At 44.0% G+C, this 20,098-nt stretch overlaps 1 protein-coding gene across 1 annotated transcript in view; it reads right to left on the bottom strand.

Moving 5' to 3' along the window:
- Window positions 1-20,098, bottom strand: part of LOC141093141 (stimulated by retinoic acid gene 6 protein-like) — a 196,020-nt gene that overhangs the window by 131,846 nt on the left and 44,076 nt on the right. The window contains exon 2 of the mRNA XM_073579614.1: window positions 8,859-8,955. Coding sequence (XP_073435715.1) covers window positions 8,859-8,955 — 97 coding nt within the window. The remainder of the gene's footprint in view (window positions 1-8,858; window positions 8,956-20,098) is intronic.

Below are 20,098 nucleotides of genomic sequence, written 5' to 3' on the forward strand. Positions count from 1 at the left end.
GCAAAGCCATCCCAGCCCTCCACCATCATGTGAAAGACCGCATTGTCTATGCACTCAAGCAGTCAGTGAGCGGAAAGGTGCACCTCACAACTGATGCATGGTCCAGTCGGCATGGCCAGGGCCGTTACGTGTCCATCACTGCGCACTGGGTTAATGTGGTGGATGCAGGGTCCACAGGGGACAGCGGTGGTGGGACAGTGCTGCCTAGCCCACGGTATAGGAAACAGTTGGCTGTAGGCGTTCGACCCTCCTCCTCCTCCTCCTCCAGAAGCGAAAGCTCGTCCACAGAGCGCAGTCGTACGAGCACTCCATCTGCAGCTGCCACTGTTGCACACGATGTGTCCCCCTATCGAGCAGCTAGTGGAAAGCGTCAGCAGGCTGTGTTGCAGATGATGTGTTTGGGCAACAGACACACCGCCGAGGTGCTGGCCGAGTACTTGAAGCGACAAACTGAGTCATGGCTGGGCAGTGTACATCTTGAGGCAGGCAAGGTAGTTAGTGATAATGGCCGTAATTTTGTGGCAGCCATAGCCCTTTCAAAACTCAGCCACATACCTTGCTTGGCTCACACCTTGAACCTGGTGGTGCAGTGCTTCCTCAAAAATTATCCGGAGTTAACAGCCCTGCTCCAGAAGGTGCGAAGACTGTGCGCGCACATCCGCCGGTCGCCTGTACACTCCGTTCGTATGCAGAAGCTGCAGCGATTGCTCCACCTTCCAAACCACCGCCTCATTATCGACATTGCAACAAGGTGGAACTCCACCCTGCACATGGTGGAGCGGCTGTGCGAGCAAAGGCAGGCCATAATGCATTTGTGGGAGGATACACGGCCAGGCACTTTGAGAGCAGACATGGAGTTGACAGGTGTGCAGTGGTCGAAGCTGAAAGACCTCTGTAAAGTCCTTTAGTGTTTTGAGGAATGCACACGGCTGGTAAGCGCAGACGACGCCATCCTAAGCATGAGCATCCCACTTATGCGTCTGCTCATGCAAACTTTGACGCACCTTAAGGAGAAGGCGTCTGCAGCCAATGTTGATGAGGAGGAAGAGGAGGAGGGAATCCTTGATGACATTCAGCCATTGTCTGCTCAGGGACCTCTCCTGGACGAGGTGGAGGAAGAAGAGGAGGAGGAGGAGGAGGATGGGGATGATTACTTAGGGGAGGAGGATGCATCTTGTGGGGCAAGTGAAAATGTTGGCGTGGCAAGGTCTGGTACAGGGTTTGTGCGTGACTGGAGGGATGTGGATTTGCCAGAAAGTGCTCCTCCACCCAGCACTCGCAGTGCATCTTTGACACCGGGAACATTGGCCCACATGTCAGATTATGCCTTGCAGATCCTAAAAAGGGACCCCCGCATTGCCAAAATGATGAACGATGACGACTACTGGTTGGCCAGCATCCTGGATCCACACTATAAAGGCAAATTACAAAACATCATGCCACAGGAGAACCTTGACCTAATATTGGCTAATAAACAAGCAACTCTGGTAAATCGGTTGCTTGAGGCATTCCCAGCACACAGCAGCGGTGATGGTTCTCACACGAGCCGTACGGGCCGGGGGCAGCTTGGCAGAGGTGTTCGTGGTGCACACAGCAGAAGTGGCATTGGAGACAGGGGTTTCATGACAATGTTGTGGACTGATTTTTCAAATACCGCTCACACAACTGGTAATACTGCATCGATGGAAAGTGACAGGAGACAGCAGTTGTCAACTATGGTTGCAAACTACTTTTCCTCCCATATCGATGTTCTCCCACACAGGTCATTCCCCTTTGACTATTGGGCCGCTAAACTGGACACCTGGCCTGAATTGGCCCAATATGCCTTACAGGAGCTCGCTTGCCCAGCTGCAAGTGTGCTATCGGAAAGAGTCTTCAGTGCAGCTGGATCAATCCTGACAGAAAAAAGGACCCGTCTGTCAACCCAAAATGTGGATGATCTAACCTTCATTAAAATGAACCATGCATGGGTTTCCAAGGATTTTGTCCCACCTTCCCCTGATGACACATAGGGTGACAGAAAAATGGCTTGCTTTGGTCCACCTCTTCCTGGGACTTCACCTATTTCGCCTTTTGCATCAGCTGAATGTCCAACATCAACATATGCCACTTTCTAAAACTCCCTAACTGTGCTGCCTCCCCCCCATGGCCGGGGTCACCACCTAGCGCACGACACCGTGCGAGTGCCGTTGCCCTGGACAGGTGGGTAAGCCGACTCTTGGGCGCGGGCACTGGCACAGGGTCCCTCATAGTGCAATCAAGTGTCTCCGACGGTGGTGGTGCACACCCGCCGTCAGACACACCGCTGTACTATGAGGGGCCCAGTGCCAGTACCGACGCCCACGAGTGGGACCCCCTTGCTTGGGCAGGGCCCCAGCATTTGCAATCTTTACCTCTCCCTGCTCCTCCGCTGTGTAATCTGGGCCGTCAAATCCATACTGTGCCTGACACCGTCTGAGCCTGCCTCCTGATGTATAGACATATATTTTGAATGTGTACGCTATCCATACATGTTATCCAGGGACACGGTACCCTTTCTAACCTTTGTGCAATCACGTGCAATCCATACTGTGCCTGACACCGTCTGAGCCTGCCTCCTGATGTATAGACATATATTTTGAATGTGTACGCTATCCATACATGTTATCTGGGGATACGGTACCCTTTCTAACCTTTGTGCAATCACGTGCAATCCATACTGGGCCTAACACCGTCTGAGCCTGCCTCCTGAGACATATATTTTGAATGTGTACGCTATCCATACATGTTATCCGGGGAAACGGTACCCTTTCTAACCTTTGTGCAATCACGTGCAATCCATACTGGGCCTAACACCATCTGAGCCTGCCTCCTGCTGTATAGACATATATTTTGAATGTGTACGCTATCCATACATGTTATCCGGGGATACGGTACCCTTTCTAACCTTTGTGCAATCACGTGCAATCCATACTGGGCCTAACACCGTCTGAGCCTGCCTCCTGATGTATAGACATATATTTTGAATGTGTACGCTATCCATACATGTTATCCGGGGAAACGGTACCCTTTCTAACCTTTGTGCAATCACGTGCAATCCATACTGGGCTTAACACCGTCTGAGCATGCCTCCTGATGTATAGACATATATTTTGAATGTGTACGCTATCCGTACATGTTATCTGGGGATACAGTACCCTTTCTAACCTTTGTGCAATCACGTGCAATCCATACTGGGCCTGACACCGTCTGAGCCTGCCTCCTGATGTATAGACATATATTTTGAATGTGTACGCTATCCATACATGTTATCCGGGGATACGGTACCCTTTCTAACCTTTGTGTAATCACGTGCAATCCATACTGGGCCTGACACCGTCTGAGCCTGCCTCCTGATGTATAGACATATATTTTGAATGTGTACGCTATCCATACATGTTATCCGGGGATACGGTACCCTTTCTAACCTTTGTGCAATCACATGCAATCCATACTGGGCCTGACACCGTCTGAGCCTGCCTCCTGAGACATATTTTAAATGTGTACGCTATCCATACATGTTATCCAGGGATACGGTACCCTTTCTAACCTTTGTGCAATCACGTGTAATCCATACTGGGCCTAACACTGTCTGAGCCTGCCTCCTGAGACATATATTTTGAATGTGTACGCTATCCATACATGTTATCCAGGGATACGGTACCCTTTCTAACCTTTGTGCAATCACGTGCAATCCATACTGGGCCTAACACCGTCTGAGCCTGCCTCCTGATGTATAGACATATATTTTGAATGTGTACGCTATCCATACATGTTATCCGGGGATACGGTACCCTTTCTCACCTTTGTGCAATCACGTGCAATCCATACTGGGCCTGACACCGTCTGAGCCTGCCTCCTGCTGTATAGACATATATTTTGAATGTGTACGCTATCCATACATGTTATCCGGGGATACGGTACCCTTTCTAACCTTTGTGCAATCACGTGCAATCCATACTGGGCCTAACACCGTCTGAGCCTGCCTCCTGATGTATAGACATATATTTTGAATGTGTACGCTATCCATACATGTTATCTGGGGATACGGTACCCTTTCTAACCTTTGTGCAATCACGTGCAATCCATACTGGGCCTGACACCGTCTGAGCCTGCCTCCTGAGACATATATTTTGAATGTGTACGCTATCCATACATGTTATCCGGGGAAACGGTACCCTTTCTAACCTTTGTGCAATCACGTGCAATCCATACTGGGCCTAACACCGTCTGAGCCTGCCTCCTGATGTATAGACATATATTTTGAATGTGTACGCTATCCATACATGTTATCTGGGGATACGGTACCCTTTCTAACCTTTGTGCAATCACGTGCAATCCATACTGGGCCTGACACCGTCTGAGCCTGCCTCCTGATGTATAGACATATATTTTGAATGTGTACGCTATCCATACATGTTATCCGGGGATACGGTACCCTTTCTAACCTTTGTGCAATCACGTGCAATCCATACTGGGCCTGACACCGTCTGAGCCTGCCTCCTGATGTATAGACATATATTTTGAATGTGTACGCTATCCATACATGTTATCTGGGGATACGGTACCCTTTCTAACCTTTGTGCAATCACGTGCAATCCATACTGGGCCTAACACCGTCTGAGCCTGCCTCCTGAGACATATATTTTGAATGTGTACGCTATCCATACATGTTATCCAGGGATACGGTACCCTTTCTAACCTTTGTGCAATCACGTGCAATCCATACTGGGCCTAACACCGTCTGAGCCTGCCTCCTGAGACATATATTTTGAATGTGTACGCTATCCATACATGTTATCCAGGGATACGGTACCCTTTCTAACCTTTGTGCAATCACGTGCAATCCATACTGTTCCTGACACCGTCTGAGCCTGCCTCCTGATGTATAGACATATATTTTGAATGTGTACGCTATCCATACATGTTATCCGGGGATACGGTACCCTTTCTAACCTTTGTGCAATCACGTGCAATCCATACTGGGCCTAACACCGTCTGAGCCTGCCTCCTGATGTATAGACATATATTTTGAATGTCTACGCTATCCATACATGTTATCTGGGGATACGGTACCCTTTCTAACCTTTGTGCAATCACGTGCAATCCATACTGGGCCTAACACCGTCTGAGCCTGCCTCCTGAGACATATATTTTGAATGTGTACGCTATCCATACATGTTATCCGGGGAAACGATACCCTTTCTAACCTTTGTGCAATCACATGCAATCCATACTGGGCCTAACACCGTCTGAGCCTGCCTCCTGCTGTATAGACATATATTTTGAATGTGTACGCTATCCATACATGTTATCCGGGGATACGGTACCCTTTCTAACCTTTGTGCAATCACGTGCAATCCATACTGGGCCTAACACCGTCTGAGCCTGCCTCCTGATGTATAGACATATATTTTGAATGTGTACGCTATCCATACATGTTATCCGGGGATACGGTACCCTTTCTAACCTTTGTGCAATCACGTGCAATCCATACTGGGCCTAACACCGTCTGAGCCTGCCTCCTGATGTATAGACATATATTTTGAATGTGTACGCTATCCATACATGTTATCTGGGGATACGGTACCCTTTCTCACCTTTGTGCAATCACGTGTAATCCATACTGGGCGTGAGAACGGCTGGCGAGCTGTTAAGCAAGCTACAGCACCTGTGGTTTGCACACGTAAGTTTTTCATTTTTTCAGGAATGACGGTTAGGCCTAATTCCGGAACTGCGGTTGACCTGCACTTACTGGGAAATCATTGTTCGCGGGTAATATTTGTTATCAGTGATCCCCATCACTAATGTTGTTCAGCGGGTTATCTGCACCTGTAAGCGACAAACGCTGGCCTTTTCAGTGTAGCGCACATGCAGCCACGGACATGTAAGGGCATGACAGACCAGTTATTGGCCAATCTCATGTGCCAGAGCCTCACGTGTCCCTCTAGTAAGCCGGACTCGGACCGCGGGGCATGACGGAGTCTCGTTCGTTAACGGAATTAAGCTTGCAAAGTGTGCATCTGTTCTGTAGCTGGCATGGTTGAGGTTTCCCAGGTGGAGTCGAATTGAACCGTAGGCTCCACTCCTGGTGGTGCCCTTCTGGACATTCCTTTAAGGTTCAGCTTTGCAACCATACTGCCCACGTAAAACAAACACTTTGCCTTCATGAACGCTGTTTGGAGGGTCATGACTCGTGGGAATAACGCCGCCCAATCAGTTAACCTGCTAGAGAGATCCTTCGTTGCTCCCAAGCATGACATCACACTCCCTAGGAAGAAGGTAATGCCACTGTGGCGACCGTACTCCTGGGGGCGACACAAGTGCACTGATGCCCAGCCACTGCTCGATGAATCTGCTGGTACATTGACCCAGACCACTACATTCCCCTCGCACGCTACCCGGCCTGAATCTGACCCTGATGAAACTCAGGTTACCCTTCCCATATACAGTTCCATCTTACACGGTGACAAAGAGGAAGCTGCAGATGAAAGTGCAGGTTCGGCCCACCCGCCATCAGACACACCACCGTACTATCAGGGGCCCTGTGCCAGTGCCGTCGCCAACGAGTGGGCCCCCCCTGCTTGCCCCTGATCACAGCACTTGCAAAGTTGAAATACTGTACAGTGAGATGGAAGATGGGGACGACGAGGAGTCTAGACTAGTACAGGGATTCCCTAGCGAGGAGACTTATTTGATTGTTTTCAATGTTGGGACAGCAATTTTTGGGGAGCACTATACTCTGGAGAATGATAGATGGGACCCACCATACACTGGAACATTCCAAAGGTGGACATCAGACACTGGAGCAGCATTTACAGGGCCCATTATACACTAGAGCATTAGAAATGGGGCCCATTATGTTTGGAGCATTATTTGGGCCCATAAGACAGTGGAGCTTCATCCATGGGGACCAACATATACTGTAGCATTATGTGGAGCTCATCATATACTGTTTCAAACATTATATGGGACCAATGATTCTGTATGGAGAAATAGATGGGCCTCGTCATGAGATGTAAAAAGTGAGGTATTTTTCATTGTACTATACCGCTATTTCTCTGCCGTATCGGAGCATGATGAGTTGTGGTATGTGTTAAAGGGGCGCTCTTTCGCCCAGGGCACATGAAAACCTGCAGCCAGCCCTACCCCCCCACAACTTTAGCCAAATAACCCCCATTTTTCAGTGCGTAACTTGTATTATGAAGTTAATTAAGGTTGACAAGCTTAAGTAAGAAGAATTGATGCTTTTGGCATTCAAATGGGCACTGTAGGTGTGTTTCCTGTCCTCCTCTCACTGCCGACTTTTATTCCCCATTGACTTACATTGGGTTTCGTGTTTTGGGACGACCCCGACTTTTCCCTATAATCGGACGATCTTGCTCGACCCGACTTTTGGAAAAGTCGGGTTTCACGAAACGAAACTCGACGCTAAAAAAACAAAAGTCGCTCAACTCTACCTGTCACCACTTCTGCATTTTTCACCCACTCCTGGTTTTGGTTTACAAATATTAAAATATTGACCAAATGCTGAAGGTGTGACTGTGGCCTAAAATGTGGTTTATGTGGCCACTTTCTGAAACCTGTAATTTTTTTTTATATTTCCATCAATAGAGCCAAGTGAGAGCTGTTTTTTTAAGAACAAAGCTGATGTTTTTACTTACTCTGTTTTGTTGTACATATGATATTTTTTATCATTTTGTATTGTATTTTTGGTGTGAAACTATAGTTTTTAAAAACCCATTCTACCGTTTTCTCTTTTTTTTCTTTTTTTTCCAACATGGTAATGCCAAATATGTTTCCTTCAATTTTTTCTTTACTTTTTTCTACTGGAAAAAGGGGGAAGGGGTGATTAAACGTCACACTTTTTTTCTCATATTTGAAGATAGTTTTAGACCTCTTAATGAACCTGAACCTGCAATAATTTGATTGCTCATACTATATAGTTGAATACTACAGTATTCCAGTTAATAGTTAAATTGATATCTCCCTATGTAACCCAACCAATGGCTGAGCTTCCTAGGAGGACCAATATTGCAATAACGGGGGACTTTAGAAGGCCCTCCTGTGCTGTAAACCCATCAGCTTCCTACAATCACACTCTTGGGGTGCAGTAAGAGGTGGTGTTAGCGTGCACTGGCAATCGGGATATTTAAATGCCACTTTTCTTGATTGGCGATTACTGGTGTTGCTTTTTTTACAGACAGATGCCGACTGTGTTACACAGCTTCATCTGCTCGTTATGGAGCGCCACACATGTGCGCCCCGATTGTGATATACAGTTAAAGGGAACTTGTCACCAGAAAAACTGCTATTAACCTGCAGGTATGGGGTTAATCTGTAGGTTAATTATTAACCTATCCGGCGCCTGCACATAGCCAAATGCTGTGGGGAGAAAATTAACTTTGTTTGGGTTTCAGTCACGGGAGCAGCACTAGCATGGGTTCAGTCACCGCTCTGAGAATACATAATAGCGACTGTAACTGCACCCCTGGAACTGACTCACACTGGCTCTGCATTGGGGTCGGATGTCAATCAGGGCTGGAGGTACAGTTACAGCCGCCCAGAGCGGTGACTGAACCCATGTTGACACCACCCCTGTGACTGAAACCCGAACACTGCAGGGGAATAAAGTTCATTATGTCCCCGCGGCGTTTGGCTAAGTGTGGGCACCGGGTTGGTTAATAATGCTATTAACCTACAGGTTAACCCCATATCTGCAGTTTAATAGCGTTGCTTTCTGGTGACAGGTTCCCTTTAAGTTTGGGTGCACGAAAGGATTGAAGAACCTGGAATGCGGCTGAGTATGTGACATACAATGGTTTGCTACAATGACTTACCGAAGGGATAAGAGAAAAATGGACAAAGAGATCCATTCGAATAGATTTGAAACAAATGCCCATGAGTTCACTGTTGGAGTCATTGGAGGTGGTGAAGCTTAAAGATAAAATAAAAAACAGCATATATATTAAAAGTAATCATTTATAATATCTTATAATAATGTTCAATCATATATTAGTAGCAATTTAGTTTTAGATTCAAGATCTAAATAGAGAAAATGTCATAATTTACTTGTTGATCACCTCAAATGCTCCTGTTCTGTCTCTAATAACTAATTCATAACCTTTGACAGTCTGCTCGTTTACATTTACAGTGATTTACTGACAATATATAGAATGTTCAGTTTTCCATAGATTCTATTGTTTTCATTGTTTGTGGCTCCCTCTGGTGACCAGATTCATAACCACAGTGTTATTGTATTTTACTTTCACTTTGCTTCTACCTTTCCCTCCGTTGCAGTGCATTCTGGTAAGGTTGCAATGCATCCTGGTAGCCTTTGCAAAGGATTATGGTTAGTTCAGCCCCCATTTCCCTCCAGTTCTCCATTTTCCTTCTGCCTGCATTCAGGAAGCATCTCATTTTCTCTTCTCCCCTTGTGATAGCATCGCTGGTATGTATTTATGCTCCCTGTATCCAATTCCTGTCTCATATTAGCCTAGTTAATTAGTCCTTCCCCTGGTTAGCTATTAGTGCAGATGTTGATTCATATTGTATTATGTATATAAGAATATCTGTTGTACCCTGTATTGACTGAGTGTATTTAGTTGTTTGCTTGTAGTTTCACCACGCATCAATATACCATCACGTTCAATAAAGCACTATGTCTCTGCACTACAATATACCAAAAGTGTACGGTATTTGCGTTGTTTGCCTGAAAAAATACCAACCACATTGAATGGGACTAAAAAGCAATTTGGTATTAATAGTAATGGTGAAACACAAACAAGTACATGTACAGGTGCATCTCACAAAATTAGAATATCACCAAAAAGTTAATTTATTTCAGTTCTTCAATACAAAAAGTGAAACTCATATCATATAGAGTCATTACAAACAGTGATCTATTTCAAGTGTTTATTTCTGTTAATGGTGATGATTATGGCTTACAGACAATGAAAACCCAAAAGTCATTATCTCAGTAAATTAAAATACTTTATAACACCTTCTTGAAAAATTATTTTAAAGTCAAAAATATTAGTCTAATGAAATGTATGTTCAGTAAATGCACTCAATACTTGGTCGAGGCTCCTTTTACAACAATTTCTGCATCAATGCAGCGTGGCATGGAAGCGATCAGCCTGTGGCTCTGCTGAGGTGTTATGGAAGCCCAGGTTGCTTTGATAGCAGCCTTCAGCTGGTCTACACTGTGGGGTCTGGTATCTCTCATCTTCCTCTTGACAATAACCCATAGATTCTCTATGGGGTTAAGGTCAGGGTCTCATTTGGAGTGTGGAAAGTAGTCTTCTTGCACAAATGCTGCATAGTGCTCGGAATTCCTGTCTCTTATGTTGCACCTTCTTACAGGATGTCAAGGCACGAACTGCGGAGCTTGTAACACAGAAGGTATCGGGCCTAAGCAGGACTGAGTATGATGGACTAGTGTGGGTTCCGAGTGCAAGGGTTCCAGGGTGACAGTAGTAGAAGAAATAGGATGCAGAACCAAAGAGCAAGTAAAGAGACTTGCTGATCAAGAATATAGTGTTAAAGCTGGGTTGTGGCGGAGTAGGACTAAACAGTGTGCCTCACTAGCCCTGGAGCAGAACTGCAAAGATATTTAAGGTGAAAAATGCTTTATACTGTAAGGAGGCCAGGGTTGTAGTCATGGCAAGGTTCTGTTGCATTCCCATACCCTGGCACCCCGCAAATGAAAAACAAAGTAGAACACTCACTTTAGATTCCAGGGTTTCTTCTGCTTCAGCCATCCCAGCACCAGATTCCTAGTTCCCACAAATGACTCCAGAATCTATGTCCATGCTTAACAGTTCAACTTTAATTAGCAACAGGGTTCCTATTTACAGATGTAGCACAGTTCTCAAGTAATGACATTCCTGGAGCTTTCCCTGTCTTCACTGGCAATCTCTGCCTCCCCTGGCAATCTCTGCCTCGCTGGACAATCTCTGTCCTGTTTGACAATCTCTGTCTTCTTCAGCAATCTCTGCCTCTCTGGACAATCTGTCCTGCCTGGCAATCTCTGCCTCGCTGGAAAATCCCTGTCCCGTCCTGGCAATCTCCGCTTTGTCCACTGCTGCAACACTTCTTGCCCTGGGCATGGCCGGCCGGGCTCTTGTAAAGGGGTTAAGTTAATAATGTTCATTGTATTTTTGACTTTTTGCTAACTGGTATTGCTACATGCTACATGTACTACAGTTGTGGCCAAAAGTATTAACACACCTGCAATTATGTCAGATAATACTCAGTTTCTTCCTGAAAATGATTGCAAACACAAATTCTTTGGTATTATTATCTTCTTTTAATTTGTCTTAAATGAAAAAACACAAAAGAGAATGAAGCAAAAAGCAAAACATTGATCATTTCACACAAAACTCCAAAAATGGGCCAGACAAAAGTATTGGCACCCTCAGCCTAATACTTGGTTGCACAACCTTTAGCCAAAATAACTGCGACCAACCGCTTCCGGTAACCATCAATGAGTTTCTTACAATGCTCTGCTGGAATTTTAGACCATTCTTCTTTGGCAAACTGCTCCAGGTCCCTGATATTTGAAGGGTGCCTTCTCCAAACTGCAATTTTTAGATCTCTCCACAGGTGTTCTATGGGATTCAGGTCTGGACTCATTGCTGGCCACCTTAGAAGTCTCCAGTGCTTTCTCTCAAACAATTTTCTAGTGCTTTTTGAAGTGTGTTTTAGGTCATTGTCCTGCTGGAAGACCCATGACCTCTGAGGGAGACCCAGCTTTCTGACACTGGGCCCTACATTATGCTGCAAAATTTGTTAGCAGTGTTCTGACTTCATAATGCCATGCACATGGTCAAGCAGTCCAGTGCTAGAGGCAGCAAAGCAACCACAAAACATCAGGGAACCTCCGCCATGTTTGACTGTAGGGACCGTGTTTTTTTCTTTGAATGCCTCTTTTTTCTCCTGTAAACTCTATGTTGATGCCTTTGCCCAAAAAGCTCTACTTTTATCTCATCTGACCAGAGAACATTCTTCCAAAATGTTTTAGGCTTTTTCAGGTAAGTTTTGGCAAACTCCAGCCTGGCTTTTTTATGTCTCGGGGTAAGAAGTGGGGTCTTCCTGGGTCTCCTACCATACAGTCCCTTTTCATTCAGATGCCGACGGATAGTACGGGTTGACACTGTTGTACCCTCAGACTGCAGGGCAGCTTGAACTTGTTTGGATGTTAGTCGAGGTTCTTTATCCAACATCCGCACAATCTTGCGTTGCAATCTCTTGTCAATTTTTCTTTTCCGTCCACATCTAGGGAGGTTAGCCACAGTGCCATGGGCTTTAAACTTCTTGATGACACTGCGCACGGTAGACACAGGAACATTCAGGTATTTGGAGATGGACTTGTAGCCTTGAGATTGCTCATGCTTCCTCACAATTTGGTTTCTCAAGTCCTCAGACAGTTCTTTGGTCTTCTTTCTTTTCTCCATGCTCAATGTGGTACACACAAGGACACAGGTTGAGTCAACTTTAATCCATGTCAACTGGCTGCAAGTGTGATTTAGTTATTGCCAACACCTGTTAGGTGCCACAGGTAAGTTACAGGTGCTGTTAATTACACAAATTAGAGAAGCATCACATGATTTTTCGAACAGTGCCAATACTTTTGTCCACCCTCTTTTTTATGTTTGGTGTGGAATTATATCCAATTTGGCTTTAGGAGAATTATTTTTGTGTTTTTTCATTTAAAACAAATTAAAGGAAGATAATAATACCAAAGAATTTGTGTTTGCAATCGTTTTCAGGAAGAAACTGAGTATTATCTGACAGAATTACAGGGGTGTCAATATTTTTGGCCACAACTGTACTTGATGTATGATATGGTACTGCTAACCCTTCTGGGTATTACCATTGCCTTTTCTTCACGCTTTATTATTGTTACTTGCACATTGTTGTGATAATGTTCACTACATTTCATGTACAGTATAGGGAAAGCGTAGTGCTCATTTAGACACTAAAGGAGGGCACTCTAGTATACAGAACAGTTAGTAGTTAGTATAGGGTTAAGTGTTGGAGGGGATGCAGGGAGTTAAGGTTAGAGCAGAAGGGAAGTTAGTCAGATGGGGCCAGGGTGCCCAAAGTGTCCACATGGGCTATAGGCCCAGGACGGCTCGGCAGCCACACAACGTTAAGCAGCAACAGCCCATGTTATCCACATCCACTGGGCATCATTGCAGTGGACCAGTACAGTAGAGAGAAGGTGTGGCGAGTTGGCGACTCCTTTAGGGCGGGAGTCAGTTGGAGTGAGGAAAAGAAGGAAGATGAAGCTTCACAGAGAATGGTACAGACGGGCTGTATGCTTTTCCAGAGGCAACTAAACCGGGTGATGGATGATTTCAAGTCTGGGGCAGAAGGAAACAGGCAGAAGGAATTCTCATCATGGCAATGTTAGGCAGGATGAAACTGGGAAGCAGTCTAAGACCGTCTGGTCCGGACGTGTGCCTTATGGAAGCGTCAGCACTGTAGAGAGAGCTGAGGAAACAAGTGAAGTTGAATGTGTATCCCATGATGTGCCAACTGTGGATATAATGTGTGAAGTCATAAGTAAAGAAAATGTTATTCTTGACTGTGTTTCCATTACTGAGGGTCGCCTCGGAGAAGAGTCATCGCCGCTTGGGAAGTGCCCAGGGGGACCCAAACCTGAAGACGCAGGTATGCTGAGCAGATGATTACAGTTTTCTGTGAGGGAAGGTCGGGACACAGATGCTTCATTGTTTCTGGCCACGACTATAGTCCCGGCCTCCCCTTACACTCTCACTACCAACCAGGAAGTCTCATCACTATATCCAACTGCTCTGTACAACACCCATGTGTAGCTCCTCCCTACCTGGAAAAACCCCTTATACTAACTGTGCTTAGGCTAACCCTCTCACTCCCTATCTCTGTTGTGCCCCTCTAATCTATGCCCACTATTGTCCTATGCTATCCTTAATCCTATACACAACAATGTCAAGTACATACACATTACAGCAACATTAGATGAGTACATTAGCAGTTATAAACACTATGTAACCGCACACATTCAATGTGAATGTTCAAAGAGGGGGAGGCATATGACGGCCTCTGTCACCTCCTTACAATACTATAAAGGAAACAGCCATAAGACTATGCTATCCCTTGTATATAACCTTTACCTAGTTAACACACAGTAAAGAGTTTGTGTTGGAATGGAAGTCTCCCTCATTTAACTGTATAACAAATGGTCCTGGCCAGCCTTCACCACCTGTCGGTGATTCCCACGTAGTACAAGTGTACACACCCAGGCGGGACCTGTATCAGGCCATAAAAGGAGACGAGTGCCTCATCCACAGCTACTGCGCCGTGCTACACATCTTTGCTAACTTTTAATAACCCACCCACTTTATCTACGACTTGCTCAGCACTTCATGATCCTACCCAATGTCATTAGTGTGAACACCATAATGTCAGATAATGTACAGAGTTACACCTTTTACAAACATAAAAGTCAAAGTCAAATAAATTATAATGCAATACTCCTTTGTATCCCTTAATCTTAAACAGGCGGGACCACCACCTTTGTCTATGCCAGTGCCACTTTACTCCACTTAGGCCATAGTAATTGAACTTTCAGTTGCGTCATCCACATCAATTTCAAGTACTTGTGGCTTTACACTTTCCTCTTCCTTAGGCCGGGATCACACATGTGAGAAACACGGCCGAGTCTCTCATGATAATACCTGGACACTGCCGTCGGCACTCAGGAGCGGAGTGTGCGGCCGCATAGCAATACATGCAGCTGAATGCTCCACTCCTGAGTGCAGGTGTCAGTGCCGGGTATTAACATGCGAGACCTAGCCGTGTTTCTCGCATGCGTGATCCTGGCCTAACTGCGATCACCTATCTTGAACAGTTGGCCAAGATTCAACCAGTCTATCAGCTCTTTGGCAAATCATTGCTTGTAACCAACAATAGTTTCACAGCCTCTTATAGTTCTGCGTAGTTGGAAGAAGGAAACAATGACAGTGTGTTCATCAGAGACAATTGATAATGTGATGCTAATAAATACTAACTAAAATGTGCTTTGTCACAATGTCACTCCCCTTTTTGAGAAAGCATCTACGTGATACGCGCATCAAGGGGCCAACGGGGAGACGCAAGGACTGTTCCAGTTTTAATGGGTGAGCAGCATTAATTGATATATATACATGTATTGGGTGATTTATGTATTTCACTGATTCTATTGATGTTATGGATTTTTTTATATTAGTATTGATCTGCCTCACCCCTGGATACTTTTTTGTCCTTGTTTATCTCCTTCGCTGTACCAGTGTGTCTCCACACCTATTCCCCTCCCTGTTGCCAATATGTATGGTTATTGCTATTTATATGTAGTCTCGTTTAATAAACTTTTTGGATGTTATTATTCTTGTGGTGGTTTCATGTACTCCAATTTCTTTGGTGTTTTTTTATACCTGACTGTGCACAGATCAGACGGCATGTACAATGTGACAGATTTCTTTTAATTATGGCCAGCAGGAGTGTTCAATAGAAACCACCTTGTCCTTCAAATTGCACACAGAATATCCTTTGATGGCATTTAATGCAGGATATTGCTTGTAAAGAGGGTAATTAACTTTACATAAAACTTTATGCTGGAGAAAAAGGAGTGGTTTTCTACTAAAGGCACCTTTATGACGCAGTGACTGCTTTTATGGCTTTTCTCATGGACAAAATGTTATTTATCTTCATGGCAATCTAGTTACCGTAATTGTTTTAATGCTGTAGAGAATAAAGAAGCGGCAATAGGCATCTTTTTTCTTTATTTATTTTGTAATTAAGATTATCAAACAGGTTTTACAAAAGAAAAAAGGTAAAGAACTTTAGAAATAATTGTTCCACCTCCAAGGAAAATTGTCACAACCTAACAGGGGTCGGTCTAGCAGATGGCACAACACACACAATGGGATGGTAAAGGGGAGAGGAAGGCCCTATCAATAGGGAATGAGAGATGGGGCACCTCCTAAAAACAACAACCTGTGCCCATCCCTAAGCTCCCCTAATGCCCTATGCGGGTCATTCCCCTCGCCTCCGTCACATGCTTAGTCCCTAACTGTCACCCCCAATACCCTGGCTAGCGCACTGGCCAGCAAGGATGCTAGCCTTATCAGTGCAGTTGGTGCAAACACAGGGGATAGTGACAAGCATGAGACAGACAAGGTAAATACATAACTAACTTAGCTCCAGGGTCTGCTGCCAATCCCGACACAGCAGAGGATACAGAAACAGGACCCCGAACTCCACAGAAGGAGCAGATTCAGCGCTGACACAAGAGAGCTGCAACTCTAAGGCTGGTCTACATAGAAAACTCTACAACCAACACTCAGCTGATGCATCATGTCACTATTTAAACGATGATGGGAGTGGTCACCACCAATATCAGATGATCAGCAACAAAACAACTGCCAGCAAAGAAACTGACATTAACCCTTGCTGGCACGAAAGCAAAAAACAATGTTTAAATTAAAGCAGAGCCAGAGCTGTCACGAACAAAAAAATGAGTACAGATCTTACTACATAGATATGGGAGGAGAACCAAGCTTACTACTTACATAAAAACAGGAGCAGAACCAAGCTGACTGCATAGACACAGGAGCAGAACCAAGCTTACTACATAGATATAGAACCTAAACCAACTGCATAATTGTCCTTAAAAATTAACAAGGTTACTGTCTCAAATAAAATAAAAGTGAAAAAAGTATTTTTTTTTGCAAAACAGAACAGGCAAGTGTGGTATCTGTACTCCCAATCTGGTTATATTCCAAGCATTATACTGTATATCAATGAACAATCATGACGAGCTACATTTCCCTCCAGAAACTAGATCTGTTACCAGAGTGCTGCATAGCCATCAAATGCAGGTATACAATGGGTTAAAGGTGTACACAAATATGAATATTTTTTCCGATTTGAGAAATTTCTCCCAGTATTTCCAACATACAATTTTTCGATCTCTAGTGAAGACATAGGAATGACGCATTGTATATCCCATAGATAAGGTAACACATCCACAGAGACTCTTTTTTCATTTAACTGCAGTGGCTTGCTAAAGTATTCACTCCCTCAGCATTTTTTGGGTTTTGTTACCTTCCAAACTGGAATTTCCCTGTTTTTTTCAGGGTTTGCATCAGTTCATTTAAAGAACATGCCTACAACAGTTAACATTTGGTTTTCTTTTTTATAATGAATCAAACAACAAGTAGGACAAAAGAACTGAAAACTTCAGTGTGCATAACTATTCACGCGCCTAAAGTCAGTACTTTGTAGAGCCTCCTTATGCAGCAATTACAGTTGCAAGTTGGTTTGGACAAGTCGCCAAGAGTTTTTTACCTCTCGCCACTGGAATGTTTGCCCATTCCTCAAGGCAAAACTGCTACAGCTCCTTCAAGTTAGATGGTTTCCTCTGGTGAACAGCAATCTTCAAGTCTGACCACAGATTCTCAATTGGATTAACGTCTGGACTTTGGGTACTGTCACACTTAGCGATGTACCAGCGATCCCAACCAGCGATACGACGCGGTCAGGATCGCTGGTACATCGCTAAGTGGTCGCTAGTGAGCTGCCACACAGGCAGATCTCACCAGCGACATCGCTGGGGACAGGGGTCGCTACTTACCTGTCACACTAGGCGATCCTGCATCCTCCCGCCCGGCTCCACGCTCGTCTCTCCACAGGAAGCTGACGACGAGAAACAGTCCTGGACGTTCTCGCGCGATCAGCGATAAGCAGCGGGGGAGCGGGTCGTAGGTAAGTATCAGACATAGCGATATCGCTAGCAATATCGCTATAACGTCACAAGTTATAGCGATATTGCTAGCGATATCGCTTAGTGTGACATGCCCTTTGGACTAGGCCACTCCAAAACATTTACATGCTTCATCTTAAACCACTCAAGTGTTGTTTTAGCAGTATGCTTTGGGTCATTGTCTTGTTGGATGGTGAACCTCTGTCCCAGTCACAAATAACTGACAGACTGAAACAAGTTTTGCTCAAGAATATCCCTGTATTTCACACCATCCATCTTCCCCTTAATTCAGATTATTTTCCCTGTCCCTGCTACCGAAAAACATCCCCACAGCATGATGCTGTCACCACAGAAAAACCTTTGATTCTGCCGTCAATTTCATATGATCACTGCCATTATTAAAAAATATTTATAAAATCAAGATCCAAAACTTCAGAAAATGTTGAATAGTATTTTTTTTGTCAGATTTGTACAAAAAAAAAAGCTCAAACGCTAGGTTCTTTCCTTTCCCAAAGTCTTTTTTTTTTATAACAGGTGTAAAACACATGATTCTGGCAGCTAAGACCCGGCACTCTGCATTTGGATCGGAGACCCCGCGGCGTGACGTGGGGTCCCGATCATTGCCATGACGACATTTGAGTCATCAGACCTAGGAAACTTGCTGATCATGCCCAGTGCAGAGCTGACAGTTTCTACAGCATGGGGATGCTGCTTCATCTCCATGCTGTAGATGCTATTAGCCTGCAAAAAATGACTTTCCCATAGTGGGACAAAGTAAACAAAACAGTTAGAAAAAAGTAAAAAAAAAAAAAATGTTTTTAAATAATTGTAAAAATAATAAAAAAATCAAAAATATTAAAAAAAATCAACATATATTATATCTCTAAATAAATATTTGAATGAAAAAAATATAAACAATAAAAGTGCACATATTTGGTATCACTGCGTCCGAAACGACCTGCTCGCCAAATAAAAAAAACAAAACAAATTTTTCCAATAAATACATGTTAATAAAAAATAAATAATAAAAGTACACATATTTGATATTGCTGCATCTGTAACGACCTGATCTATAACACTGTCCAACTAGTTAACCCCTTCAGTGAACAAAAAAAGGCAAATAACAAGGCTTTATCAACATACTGTGGAACAAAATGCGATAAAAAAGGCGCATATAAATAAACATGGTACCGCTGAAAACGTCATCTTGTCCCACAAAAAAACAAGCTGCAATATAGCTCCATCAGCAGAAAAATAAAAAAGTTATAGCTTTCAGAATAAAGCGATGCAAAAGTATTTTTTTTCTATATTTTCTATAACGTAGTTTTTATTGTTTAAAGGCACCAAAACATAAAAAAAATATAAATGAGGTATCGCTTTAATTGTACTGACCTGAAGAATAAAACTGCCTTATCAATTTTACCACTCGGGGAACGGCATAAACACGCCCTCCCCCCAAAAAAATTCTTGAATTGCTGGTTTTTGTTCATTCTGCCTCCCAAAAATATCATTCGTCATTCTCTTCAACATATTTATTAACGATCTGGTAGAAAGTTTACACAGTAAAATATCAATTTTCGCAGATGATGCAAAACTATGAAAAGCAGTCAATACAAGAGAAGATAGTATTCTGCTACAGATGGATCTGGATAAGTTGGAAACTTGAGCCGAAAGGTGGCAGATGCAGTTTAACAATGATAAACGTAGGGTTTTACACATGGGAAGAAGGAATCAATATCACCATTACGCACTGAACGGTAAACCACTGGGTAAATCTGACATGGAGAAGGACTTGGGGATCCTAGTTAATGATAAACTTACCTGGAGCAGCCAGTGCCAGGCAGCGGCTGCCAAGGCAAAGAGGATCATGGGTTGCATTAAAAGAAGTCTGGATACACATGATGAGAGCATTAAAGTTCCTCTGTAAAAATCCCTGGTTAGTCCGCACATGGAGTACTGTGTACAGTTTTGGACACCGGTGTTCAGGAAGGATATAATTGAACTAGAGCGAGTACAAAGGAGGGCAACAATTTTAATAATGGGGATGGGGGAACTAAAATACCCAGAGAGATTAGCAAAATTAGGATTATTTAGTCTAGAAAAAAGACAATTGAAGGGCAATCTAATAACCATGCATAAGTATATAAGGGGACAATACAAATATCTCTCCGAGGATCTGTTTATACCAAGGAAGGTGATGGTCACAAGGGGGCATTCTCTGCATCTGGAGGAGAGAAGATTTTTACACCAACATAGAAGAGGATTCTTTACTGTTAGGGCAGTGAGAAT

The sequence above is a fragment of the Dendrobates tinctorius genome, unplaced genomic scaffold (genome assembly GCF_039654945.1).
Source record: "Dendrobates tinctorius isolate UK_male_01 unplaced genomic scaffold, ASM3965494v1 ptg000062l, whole genome shotgun sequence".
Lineage (NCBI taxonomy): Eukaryota > Metazoa > Chordata > Amphibia > Anura > Dendrobatidae > Dendrobates > Dendrobates tinctorius.